Source organism: Meleagris gallopavo, chromosome 16, assembly GCF_905368555.1.
Source record: "Meleagris gallopavo chromosome 16, MGAL_WU_HG_1.1, whole genome shotgun sequence".
Classification (NCBI taxonomy): Eukaryota; Metazoa; Chordata; class Aves; order Galliformes; family Phasianidae; genus Meleagris; species Meleagris gallopavo.
In genome coordinates, this window is record NC_139419.1 from 5,582,249 (window position 1) to 5,595,941 (window position 13,693).

A 13,693-nucleotide genomic window follows, 5' to 3' on the forward strand; every position below is an offset into this window, starting at 1 on the left:
TATAAAGCACCAGCAGAACCCTTCCACTGGTTGTGCTTTGAATTTAGTCATCAGCACAATCTGGCAGACACCATGTAATTCATCCACAGAAGGTGCTGGGCACTGTGGTCATGCTGGAGAGGGTTGTTGAGTTTGTGGGAGTGCAGAGCACGTTGCCCCACCATGGGCAGCACAGCAGCACCTGCAGCATGGAGACAGGGCTGAGTGGGATCAGATGTGGCAGCACGTAGGTAAGGTACATCACAGTGAGCCTGGCTGGCCGCAGGAACACCAACACGGAGGTTTTGTTCCAATTTCAGCACTCAGGATGTCAAAGCTCCTGTTTCATGCGGTGTGCTGGAATGCTCCTTCAAGTGCTTTAGAGATGAGATTTCCCAAGGCCTCACCCAGATTTCATTCCTCCACTTATACTGCTGTGTACAAATCACCTGCATTTTCTCCAGAATGTGAGAATATTATTTCTAGCCTATATACCACACACACATATATAATTCCTAAATGCTGACAAAAGTTATCTGGCTCATGCCAGATTGTTTAATCATTATTGTAGCCATCAAGCATCATCCACATCTGCTACCTGTGACACTGAGTACTTGCCCTGGTCCCAGGGGGTGTTGCTTGGCATGGCTTGTTGTCAGCCACAAAGCCAATGGATTCTGTGTTAATGCAGCAGGTGGGCCATTACTCAACCCTCCTCATCCCAAGAGTGCCACACCGAAACCCAATTTCCTTCTGAAGTGGTCCCTGTTGGAGAAGGTAATGACTAGAATGCTTACAGTGCCCAGAGCCAGCTGCACATTTTCAGGAGATGCATTGTTGGTAAGAGCCACCTGATTGCCCATTGAGCACAGCTTTTACCTGCAAAGCCCCACTTGGATAAGAGGAAAGAGAGCTATGTCAAAGAGACATAAAATCAATGCAGCAAAACTTCTCATTTTCAAAAAAAAGATACTATTCCTGCACGACTTTGATAAAATAGATGTAAGCTTCCAAAAAAGATGTAAGCTTCCAAAAAAAGAGAGATGTAAACTTTCAAAAAACTGATGCACACTTCATGGTGTAAAAGCCCCTTGTGGTGGGACTTTGAAATATTCCAAGTGCACAGGACAGTGGAAGAGTGGCACTGAGAGGCAAGGTCAGTGGGCATGGTGGGATGGGTTGGGGTTGGACTTGGCGATCTGAGAGGGCTTTTCCAACCATAATGATTCTACATTTCTACCAAAAGAAGTGTTGTGTTATTTTACGGGTGGAAAACATTGGAGATGACATTGGAAAAGGCTTTAAGTTTAAAACGAGGAACTGAACCAAGATCTCTGGAGCCCTAAGCTGCTGCATAAGCTCAAGCCCACCCTTTCTTCAGAGTGTGCATAACAAGGCAGAGTCATCGCCTCTTCATTACTTCTGATGTTTTTATGGGAATATATTGCATTAAATTAAATGTGTTTGCAAAACAAGTATTTCTGCAGAAGTGCACATTTATTCATTCACAGGACCGTGACAATTTCTCTGCTTGGTAAATAAAATTAGTTCTGATTCTTTTTAAATTAGAAGACAAATCAATCATTACCCTAATGGAAAGGCTCTTTCAATCTCATGAGTAAATGCTGCACAATTTACAAAATGTATTCTTCACTTCTTTATGGTAGATTAATAGAATCCCAGTCCTACTGCCCCACTCTGAATCAAGAGAAGAATTAGAAAGAAATTCAGACACCTTTGAGTTTTTCCACATTCTGATGCCATTCTTGCAAGGAGTTAATCTTCAGTGCTTCAACAAAATGTGTTTCCTTTGAAACCAATGACAAGAGGATCACTGGCTTCATGAGCAGAGATCATGCTTCCCAGCATCCTTAATGACTTTCTGCTCATCGCTTGTGGTCAGAACATCAAATGGGTCACTGAAGACTCCCAAGTGATTAGCAAGGTCCAGCCCTTCATTGTGCCCTGCAAATCTGCCATCACACTGAAATCAAGGCTGATTTGCTTCACTTTGGCTCAGCCCTGAAGTGATGTCCGTCTCAGCCTGGATGTGCTAGTAGACCCAGAAAAGATGTGAGCAACTTTGGAGTTTGTTTTGCTCAGTGTATAAATTATTTATTTTTTACACCTATGAGGGCAGTCTCTTTAGCATAACCCTAAAGAACATTATAGATTATACTCAGTGCACCGTGACTCCGTGCAATGCATGCTGAACTGACTTGGAATCAGAGAAAAGAACAGGGAAATTTTGCTGGGTACACCAAGTGCTTATAGTTTGCAATAAAACTCTTCCTCTGTGGTAAAAGATGATGCTTTTGTTAGCACTATATTAATGTTTATGAAGCATCTTGGCATGAAACACTGTTGACTTTTCTTTCCAGCATGTTATAAAATCATCATGGAAAGAAAAACAGAGCATCTCTAATGCACCAGATTACTGTTACACTTCTATCACCTGATACTGCACCATATTAATGTGATGGAGCAATAAAACTCTACATCTTCATTTATCACACCTCTTTAGCTCTCTCCCGTGATCAGAGAGGTTTGAAATGAATATTAGCTTTTCCCTAAGGGGTGAGTAAGAAGCTACCCAGAAATCTTTGATATTTCTACGCTGCCAATTTTTGCTCAAGTGTTGGTCTTGTGAGTATTCTTCAGTTCTTCCCTGTTCTTACCTAATCTGCTGAGGAGTTTTTAATTTTCTTTGGTTTTCAAGTTTGTTCTATCATGCACTTGTTGTTATAATGCTTACTCTCTAGGTGCGTGATTCATTCCAGTAATATGTTTTTATTTTTAAAGTAGCACTCACATAAACCCTTGGTTTGAAAGATGTTTAAAAGAGGCATCTGATCCTCAGAGGAAATGCATTTGAGAGCCATGTCACAGAATCACAGAATCAGTGAATCATAGGTGTTGGAAGGGACCTCTGGAGATCACTGAGTCCAAACCCCTGAAGTAGGTGCTCCAGAGCAGGTTGCACAGGAACGCATCCAGGAGAGTTTTGAATATCTCCAGGGAAGGAAATTTCTTCTCCTCTCTGGATGTTTTGTTTCAGGGCTCTACCATTCTCCCAGTTTTTCCTCATGTTTGTGTGGAACTTGCTCCAGTTCGTGCCCAGTGCCCCTTGTCCTGTCACTGGGTGACACCAAACAGAGTGTGGCCCCATCCTCCAGACCCTCACCATTTAGATACTTGCAAGCATTGATGAGATCCCTCTCAACCTACTCTTCCCCAGACACACAGCCCAGGTCTCTCAGCCTTTCCCATCAGGATGTGCTCCAGGCTCCCACCATCTCTGCAGCCCTCATTGTGACTCTTCCAGCTGTTCCCTGTCTGCCTGGGGCTGGGAAGCCCAGCACTGGATGCAGCAGCCCAGGTCAGACAGAGGGGAGGAGCACCTCCCCCACCTGCTGGCCTCACTGTTCAGTGCCCCCCAGTGTCCCATTGGCCTTCTTGGCCAGCAGGGCATACTGTTGGCTCATGGCCAGATGTTGGTCAACTGTTGTTGAACTGAAGCTTGTGATGGACGAAGGATGGCATGGATGTACCATGCAAACTGCGCTTGTACAGAGCAAGCTACTGATGTTGTGCATGCAAGGCACCCTCCCTCTGTGAGAGCATCAATTATTACCGCTGCTTGCAAACTGATCTGTGAACTAAAATGGGTTTTCTAATTCTGTCACTGGAGAAGAACTTCTGGCTAATCAACTGGAGGCAGATGGAGTTGGCAAAGATGACATGAAGACCTGCACTAATTACTCCATGTGTCTAAAAAACTGATAAGAGAGTTGATTTATACCTTGAACAGCCTGATAATTCCAGAAAGAATAGATTTTGCTTGACTTAATTAATCAATGTATGTCTGGTTGTGCTGTAATTTTGAATTAAAGTTTCTGGTATAGTGCAGGTGCACGGAAGGTGGGCTACTGCAAGAAGCCCAAATGCCCCTGTGCTGAGGCACAGCAGGCTCTGTACTTACCCCACAGCTGTCTCTCATGGCATCCAGTAAGTTCTTGTGCTTGGGGAATGCAAGTGTGACTGAGAATGACAGCACGAAGAAGGAAAATGCTGCATATGCAGCCAACAGCACTAGGTAGGAGTGAGAATCTAGGAATCAGTGAATCCTATGAGTGTGTGCCTGGTGTGCTCAGTCCTTGCCCCAAATTCTGCAGTAATCTCAACACTGGGGTTCTCTATCTCTCCATTCTCACCCATCCTTCACTGTATTGCAGCCCTGAGGGGATCCGTGTCAGTTTCATGCTCTGTCAGGAGTTTTTATGAATAACCTGCCTTATTTGTACACTGTCAGGCTGATATTTACTGCTGGTGCTGGGGCCCAGCCATGTCCCCTAGAGATGCTAAAGGCCACAAAAGTTGGAAGGAATAGCTGAGATGCTCTCTCCTTTTGTCTCACTGCCCTGCATTCTATTACACACAAATAAATTTCCTTGCAGGACTGTTTGACCTGCGTGGGTGACAGCAGTGGCATAAAGCAATTTCTGAAGAGATTAAATACCTTTTGCCTACATTAAAACAAACCTGTAATTTGTTTTCGTCCTTTCATGGTAGAAGATCCCTCACTCAACAGTGCAAGTCTTTTGGGTCAGCTGTGAGGCAGGAGTCAAATCTGCATCCTGCTCCTTGTTCCCCATCCTGCTGTATGGTCTCACATCAGTCACTTGGTCTCTGTTTATCTCTTGAGCTCTGAAGCACCATAAGACACAACAACTTCGGTGTCTGAGCAGGACTGAGGTTCCCATATTGACCCCATCCAAACAAACTCTATTGCATCCACGATGAGGTAAGACTCAGCTGTATCTTTTTGTTTGCATTGTTTCAGAAAATGCTTGAAGAAGCTATGCAACAGAAAGTCAGAAAGGGGTTGAACTTGTTTTAATTTCTGAAAATACAGCTTAAATTCACATCCATACTTACATTCAGAACCAATAAATATACACAACAGCTTGCCAGCACTTCACGATCATTTTGACTTACATAATAATAAAGTGGTTACATTACATTTTATATGCAGTTTGGTTTAGAATGTGAAAGTATTATGAACATGTTGAATCTTTCAACATTTTTCTCCTACTTTTTTTTTTTTTCATTATTATTCTTTCCTACTATTTGAAAGACTCCCCAAAACTTTGAGGTTTACATGGATTAATAACAGTAAAACAATGCAAGTGGACTACACAGCACTCTAAAACAATGGATTTTACATAATTTCAAGATCAGTGCTGTGACTTTTTTTTGTGTGAAACTTCTGTTGAGAAATAGTGTATTTTCTTCTAAGAGATTCCCTTGAAGACTTTCAAAGGTATTTTCACAGGAATTATTTGAGCTGTTTTCTGTTTTGAGCTGACCCCAGCCATGAGCTCAGCTTAACAAAATAGTTAGGACAGGTTTAGTGTTGTTTTGGATTACTGAAATAGGACAAAGCTGGCAGTGGCTACCAGTAGACCGGCTCTCTAGAGTACAGGAAGCAGTAACATACATCTGACTGCCTTAGTTAGAACACCACAAGAACTTCACACAGCTCAGTATAACCCAGAGCACTTTTAGCTTGAAGGGGAAGGGAGTGAAAAGAAGACTCTGTACACTAATTGGAGCTGGTGGGCCTCCAGATTTTAGTGGTGATTTCATCCTTCCCTTAAGTCTCAAGTTCTCCAGGTCTACAAGTTCTTGGCAGTCCCAGACCATGCCCTCACACCTTGCTAGTCTGCATGTGTCCATTGAATTCAATATTCCTCTGGGTTAACATTGATTCCTGCAAACGACTGCTGTTCTCTTGCCTATGTTCAATGGGGTCACCATCCTCTATGCCATTGCCCTTTCGGAGGCAAAGGACTTTCTGAAAACTCTGCTTGAAGTTGTCAGAAAGAAATCCATAAAGAATAGGGTTGGCACAGCTGTTCGCATAGGACAGGACCACCACGAAGAAATACACCCCCACCAGCACAGGGTCTTCTGGCAGTATAAATATCAAATTGACAATGTTCATCATGTAAAATGGGAGCCAGCAGAACACAAAGACAACCACAATGATCACCACCATCCTGGTCACTTTCCTCTCTGATCTCCTGCGCCTCGTAGACCCAACGCGAATCCCTGAAGATTTGACTTTAATCACAATTAGCAAGTAGCACAGACAGATCACCAACAAAGGACCGAAGAACCCAAGGACCGACGTGTAAATGATGAACGCTGCAGACCAGATGTTGACAGGCTCTGGCCAGTTCATGTTGCAGGTGTGAAAGTCTTCCTGCACATCTGAAAAGATGAAGACTGGAAGCACCACCAGGAATGAGAACGTCCAGACAGTCATACTGATGAGTTTGGCCACCCTGGGACGTCTCCACTTGGTTGATTTAATGGGATGAACTACTGCCAGGTAGCGGTCCATGCTCATCACAGTCAAACAGAAAATACTTGTGAATTGGTTAATACCATCTACGGTCATAACCAGCCTGCACAGAAAGGAGCCAAAAGGCCAGTAGGAGATGGCATTCTGGGTGGCCAGGAAGGGCAGGCCCAGCATGAAGAGTACATCAGCGACAGCCAAATTCAAGATGTAAATGTTGGTGACAGTTTTCATCTTGGCATAACGCAAAACCACGTAAATGACCAATGTGTTGCCACTGAGTCCAACTGCACATACAAGGATGTAAAAGATGGGAATCAGGACTTTGTGGATGTATTTGAATGGGAGCTGCTCTGAGAGTGTCCCATTCTCTGTGGTATTTGTCAGCAGCGAGGAGTTCAAATCACTGGAACTTGAGTCCATGTTAAATGCATTAGAAAAGTATAAAGGATCCATAACTCTTATTCCCCAGTTTTTCTTTTCAGGCTAACAGAGATTAAACTTCATGGGCATCTCATTCCTAAAAAGAGGAAGAAAAAAAAAAAAAAAGAAGAGAGGGGAGAAAAAGAGGAAGAGAAAGTGAATTCAAAGATTTACACATCATTTAGTTTCCTAGCTGTAGTCAGAATTCTGTTTGAATTATACATTCAGCATGTGTGATAAGAGCAAGGCCAGGACAAAGGAATCTCATAATGAGAGCCCAAGCGATCATACAGTTGATGGTTTCTGTTTAATTTTAAGGAGCTGCATGCAGTAACACAGAAAGCAACCCACTGGGAAATGCAAGGGAGATGAGAGAGCGTGATGGCCATCACAATTTACAATCAGAGATAGCAGCTTTCCTCCAGTGAACCGGTACAAAAACACACTAACCCAAAACCTACCTCCCCTCTTAGTTTTCTGTCTACAATCTGATATAGAAAACAACTTAGAAAGTAATTTTAGATGATACAGTGAATACACATAAGACCATCTGAAAGTACCACCCTGGCTCTAGCATCAAAAGCTATAAAGTCCAGCTTGGTGCTCTCCTGCTGTTGCTTTGGCCAAGGTGCCCGGAGAGGTTGAGGAGTCAACAGCCCCATCTCACTCCTGCACAGCTTGGAGGGCTTTCACAACCCAGAGCCAAAGATAGCTCCTGGCTTTTTGCATCTGAAGCACCGCTGCAATGTTTCACAGGTCTCCCTGTTTACATAGAAACAGTCTCAGTTGATATATTCAAATGCCACTTGCTGCCTGGCAGAGCCAATTGAAAGCCTCCAGAGCACACGGCAGCTGTGTAGGTGGGGAGACAAAACCCTCCATAACAACTGACAAAACCCTATAAAAAAAAAAAATCAATGAATGCCCAAATGGAAGGCACCACTTCTGGGACCTCTTTTCCGCCAGGTCAGGCAAACCACACACAGATGAGAATATTCGCCAAAGGAAAGGAACAAACTGTTTCTTTTCTATCTCTCAAGATTTTGCTCCCATTAATGTTTCTGAATCCCTCTCCTCTCACCCAGAAATGTGCCTTTTAATCTCGGAAACTCACTTCTTCTACATGAGATCCAAAATGTGGTGGGCAGCCTCTGAAAGCATGGAGAGCTGAGCTGATTTGATGAAGGCATATGCTTTTTGTCAGACAGTCTGAAAATGCTTGAAATTTTCTCCAGCTTTGATTCTGTGGCGTGCTTGATTCACAAGGATATTTATTAGTTCTTTGTCTGAGCATGGTCTAAGTAGATGTTTATAAACCTTCCTGAATCTGGCTCCAAGATTAAGCCAGAAACACCCAGCTCACATTGTGTCCACGCTTTCAAGCAAAAGCAAGATTCAGCATCATGTAAACTTGCAAAAGTCTTGTCTCTAAGAGGAGTGCAAACACCTCCATGAGCTGGTTACTGTGCTTTCTCTTTGGGTGAGAAAAACTGCAGTGGGTGAGAGGAGAAGTCCCTCCAGCTACCAGTAGTGATCATAAATACGCTGTTCTGATTTGGAAACGTGCAGATGGGGAGTAGGTGTCTCACATGTAACTCTGTGGCTAGGAGGAGATGTACCAGAGAAATCAGAAATCCAGGGCAACAGGGACAGTAAAGCTGAGAGCTGCCAAAGTGCAAACAAATGCTGGCTTGGAGATGGAGATGAGAAATGGGGAGAGAATTTATGGGTTCTGAATAAGCTGCTATGGTATCTGGGGGGGTCTCGATGCTGTCTGGGACCTTAAAGACCTTCTAATTCCAAAAGGATCAGGAAGGGAAGGTCAGGAAGTGCAGCAGTGTGCAGCTCCCATCCCAGCACTTGCAAAAATGAGGGTGGACGTGTTTCTTCTAACTTTGCTTCTTCTTTCCACACACTATGTATCACTGAAATAGTTGACTATAGAAATTGCACAGCATCTTCTTCAAGCCTGATGCACTTTCCACCACATTTAGCATTCAAGTTTTAAGGGAGGCAGCAATGTAGAGGAGTTTCTTTGTATGGATGCCTTCAAATTCCTACTCACTCTAGAGACAACCTACTGCACAACATCCCTGCTTGCCTCAGGCTCTTCTGACTGCTGGTAGCTGTGATCACATAAAAGATTTTCTGGAAGGACCTTTGTACATCTTCCATGGAGGAGTCAGCCCTTCCAGCCTCCTTCAGCAGCAGCTGTGATGGTCTCCCCATTTCTTTGGTATTTGGGGGTTCTGCTCTTCAGTTATTGTGAACATTAACTAAGCCAGTTATACCATGATGCCATACATCTTAGCCACTGATATCCTGGAATACATTAGAGCACAACCACAACAACATAGGTGAATTTCCCCCTGCCTGATAGCTTTCCCCTCAACAGCACAATTTTGTCTCAACTGATATTGCCACTACAGCAGTTAACGACCATGAACCTCAACACACGATGACTAAATATAATTAAGAGATGCTGAATGATATCCTGTTTTGGTATTCTTTGTTAATGGATTAATAAAAAACACCTCAAGGGGACATTTTCTCACCCAGATTTTTTTCCCTTTAGTGTTTGATCTCCTAGATGTACTACTGGAAGACTTCACAGTATCACCAAATGGATTCATAAATAGACTTCATAAATGATATGCTTCTTGCTTAATGTATGAACCAAAGAGGAGAAGGGAGCTAAGAACATAGATCCAGAGTAAACACTGCTATAATTCAACTTCTTCTACAGAGCAGTACCCTGAAAAAAGCCAGGTATCCACTTCACCTGAACAAGTCTGACTGCCTGTGTCCATATCCAGGAAAAGTGAGAGAGAAGAAATAGCAGAGATGCTATGGTACAGACCATGCTATCTGGAATAAAAAGTATTTGCCTTTGTGAAAACCTCTCTGTTCTAAACAAATATGCTTTGGCCAGGCAGAAGAGCAGGTCTCCATCTGATAGCATGCAGCAGCCTATTAGTGACTGAAGTATCATAACATGAGGAAGAACAAACCTGAATGTCCAAGCGGATCAAGGTTGAAATTCCTCCTGGCTGTGGTTTCAATAGCAAAGCAAAATAATGCTATGAGATGTGTTGCATCTAAGACGGAGCTGGGTACAGCCAGGATCAAGAAGGAATTACACAAAGAAATCTAATTTGGTGAGTCAAGATTTGATCTTGCTGCCTATTTACCACTGGAATCATAACTCTCTCTTATTCGGCATCAAACATAATTGCTGTGAAGATAATTACAACAACAGAAAGGCAGGCGACTGCTTTCAGATTCAGAATAACAGCAATAGACTAAATAGTAACTCAGATCTGCTTTTAAAGCAGATGGTCTTGGTAGTAATTAGAAGAAACACAACTGGGTAAGTATCTAAGAAGTAACTATCCAAGAAGTACCTGACAGTCATGTCTTCCCCCATCCCATAGACTTGGCTGCATCATGTTAATAGAGCTACTTGGTGTAACAGAGAGGAAAAAACCTCTTCTGCTCCTTAGTACTCTGCCCTTTGGGGGATGAATGTTCATCATCTGCTTCTTCAAATTCAGCCCACGCAGCCCCAGGCTCCACACTTGCAGGGGTGCAGCAGGCAGAGGCCGGGCAGTGAGCTGTAGGTGCACAGACGGGGGGAGGCAGTGGTGGGAGCAGCTCTGAAATCTCCCTGCTACCCAGGGAGAGGGTTGGGAAGGGATACAGCACCGTGCCAAGACCTGCTTCAACTTCTTGCAGCTATGATAACTGTAGCTTACCTGCACAAAGCCAGCATCTCTGAAACAGCTTATCAGTCTCATCATTTCATACACAATACTATTGGATTTCCCTATCTCCCCCCACTGGATTCCACTGCGTTCAGTTCAGATAGGAACACCTTCCTTGTTAGTTCTACTGTTTGGTATTTCTCAGGTGCCTATTTCACTCCAAAAAAAAAAAAAAAACAACAAACAAAAAAACCCCTCAAAACAAAAAACACAAAATCCAACCCTGGAATGATTGATTTTTTCTCTATAGAAGATACATCAAAACAACTTTCTTGCACTAAATTGGTTTTCTGTTTTGACTAGCTGTATAGGTATTAAACAGAGATAAACTGAAGTCAAAATTGAATAATGTCTTGCCACTTCTAGCACTATCAGTTTCTCTAGGAACTATATTTTCAAGTCAGCACCACTTTACTGCTCTCCTCAGCCCAGCCCAGCATTTCCTACAGTGCTCTGTGGTTAGCCTACCTGATAACTTGATCTTATTTTCAGTTTGCAGATGGCCCATAAAGCAATTTTGCCTTTGCCAAATACTTTTTCTTCCCCAAAGAACAAATTTCAGGCTCTGTTATACTCAGAGATTACTCACTTTTGGCTGAGGGGGTCCTGTCACAGGAACAGCTGTGAAGTCACATGCTGCTGATGTGGCTTCTGGATCAGTTATTTAAGCAGCTGGAGCCAGAGGAAGGTGCACAGCCTGACACCTCCGTGTTCACACTTGGGCAGGTGTGTTTGGGGCTGAACTCCCACTGCTGCTCAAATCCCAGTGCAAGCAGGGATTTTCACCAAAATATTTTTCTCCCCTGCAATCTATTGAAACTGAGCTGATTTCAGAATCAAAGGCAGTTCAGTTAAGGAGCAATTTACCTGCTTCCAGGCTGAGAGAGAGTTGGAAAGAGCAGAGATGCCTTCAGCACAGGGACTGCCTCTGGGAGGAGAGCCCTGGGAGCACCTGCCCCCTTCTGAGTTTGACATCTCTGCTTCTATGCTCCCCATGCCAGCAGTGCAGTTCTGCTCCAGCCACCAAGCCCCGGCCGCAGAGTCCCCCAGGAGCTGAAGCTTCCAACACGGGCGCTAACATGCATCCCAGCACCCTAAGTAATGGTATGACCTGCAGGCATCCTCACTGCCTGGTATCGTTAGAAACTTCTGGTTTATCTTTACAAGTATGCAAGGTCAAAACAACTTAGCTGGGGTGTTCTTTCCCTGCTCTTCAGTGCAAAGGTCTGGGCAGAGTAAGAACAAGCTGTGCCTGTGACTGCAGATGCTGGAAGCTGCTGTCAGACACCGAGGCACTGGGACACAGCATTGCTCCCAAATCTGACTGATGATGACTCCCAGGACTCCACTCTGACCTTGACTGTCAGCCTCTCAGTGACCATCCCGGAGCACTCCCGACCCCCCCTGCTATTCTCTCTTTTATAATTAAGGAGAATCACACATTCAGCAATAGCTTCTCACAGCTTTCCGTGCCCCATCCCGCGACGTGCCTGGCTGAGAGCATTCAAGGCTATGCAGCTTTTTGGGTCACAGTAGGGTTCAAGCAGTGCCGGGCAGGCGGTGTGTCGGGCTGTCTCTGAGCATCCCGACCGCTGGTGCCTTTCAAGCAGCCGCTTTAGAGCACCGCTAAGGATTGTCCTGCTTCAAACACTGCATCTCTCCATCCTTCCAAGCGGGATGGGGCCGCTCCGCTCTCCAGCAGCAAAAACCCCGTGCGGAGGGCAGACTCGGGATCGCTGCTTGCTTCGGAGGAGCTGCAAGTGAGACCGAGCGCTCCGGTTCTTCCTTCATCCCAGAGAGCCCAAAAAGCGAGGAGCGCTCTGCAAAGCCCCCTCCTGTCCTGTCCCCATCCCTCCCTGCCTCTCCCATCCCTTTCGGCGCCCCCAGCCGCTCTCCCTGCCCCCCTTCTCCCCAGATACCGATTACCTGCAGCTGCAGGGAATGCTGTCCGCCGGGTCCGAAGCCGCTCCGCTCCCCCCGGGGCTGCCGCGCTGCTCCGGTTGCAGCCGCCCGGGCCGCTCCCCGCGCCGGGAGCGCATCCCGAGCTCCGCCGCTTCCCACCCCCCCTCGGTGGCGGGCGGGGACGGCGGCCGCTCCCCCGGGGAGGAGAGACGGGGCTCCGGGCCCGGGCTGGAGGGAGGGAGGGAACGGAGTGGCAGCAGGGGGGGGTGCTACAGCCCGGGAGGAGGCAGCCTGAGGCCGCCCCCGCTGCAGAAAGTTGGGCTGGAGGTGGGGAGCCGTCGGGATGCTCCGCGCTCTCCCCGCATACCCGTACCTCCTCCCCGAGCTCCTTTACCTGGCTGTGCCTCCCCCGCTGCTCCATCCTTCGGCCCCCGAGAGGCTGCAGCCCCCCGGCACGGATGAGGGCTCTGCGCTTTGCGGGGGGAGCTGGGAGGGGCTGGCAGCACCCACGCCGTGCCGACAGAGAAGGGGCACCGAAGGAGAGCTGCATTTCCTCCCCCGGTTTAATTCTCTCCCAGTTCCGAGAAGTGCTTTTAAAGACTCCCGCAGGCTCATTTGGAGCGAGCCCCCTCCCAGAGTGCAGGGCACTCGCAGCTGCTCCCTCGAGCGCACAGCGCCTGACCGAGCTCGCTCCTTGTGGGGCAATGAGACGGGACCGTCGTGTTCGTCACCTTTGTGTTATACGCCTGCCCCTGAGCACGGAGTGTGGGGCAGGCTGAGCGACAGGATCGCGGCCAGCACCCTGCAAGAGCTTCAATCCTATGTGTGTGTGTGTGTGGGGGGGGGGGGGTTGGAATCTCACATCGCCAGCTAGCAGAAAGATGCAGGGCTCGGTATGCAGGCTGTCAGGCTAAACTTGGTAATCGCTTTACTCCCTCCCAAACTCCCACCGACTTCACTGGGGTTCCACTGAGATATTTTGCTCTTTGAATGCAGGAAGTAAATTCCAGTTGTATTCCACCCTGCACTCTTCCTTCACTGTTACACATGTGAACACCCATAGTGGTGCCACCCAGAGCTCAGCCTGTCCCCATGCACACGTTATGGGCAAACCCGGGGCTCTCAGCCCTGCCAACAACTCCTGCTGTCATCAGCATGCACGGTATGTCGTGCTTCGTAATAATGTATATGATCTTAATCCACCGCTGAGGCTTTTCAATTAGAGATCTGTGATTGAGTCAGATGTGTGAATGCAAAA

General features: G+C 46.2%; 1 protein-coding gene across 2 annotated transcripts; it reads right to left on the reverse strand.

The window, feature by feature from the left end:
* Positions 1 to 4,853: 4,853 nt before the first annotated feature.
* On the reverse strand, positions 4,854 to 13,144 carry SSTR5 (somatostatin receptor 5). 2 transcript variants are annotated; one of them, XM_085237670.1, is made up of 2 exons: positions 12,830 to 13,144; positions 4,854 to 6,866 (listed from the first exon to the last, which is right to left on the reverse strand). In XM_085237670.1, the coding sequence occupies exon 2, from the start codon at positions 6,800 to 6,802 to the stop codon at positions 5,690 to 5,692; it is 1,113 nt and encodes a 370-aa protein (XP_085093796.1). In that variant the 5' UTR covers positions 6,803 to 6,866; positions 12,830 to 13,144; the 3' UTR covers positions 4,854 to 5,689. The 2 variants fall into 2 exon arrangements, with proteins under 2 accessions (XP_085093796.1, XP_085093795.1); XM_085237669.1 differs by lacking the exon at positions 12,830 to 13,144 and adding an exon at positions 12,460 to 12,664.
* Between the last annotated feature and the right edge of the window lie 549 nt (positions 13,145 to 13,693).

Excerpts from the sequence above, each read along its gene's own strand:
- SSTR5 (XM_085237670.1), bottom strand. The coding sequence starts at position 6,802 with ATGGATCCTTTATACTTTTCTAATGCATTTAACATGGACTCAAGTTCC.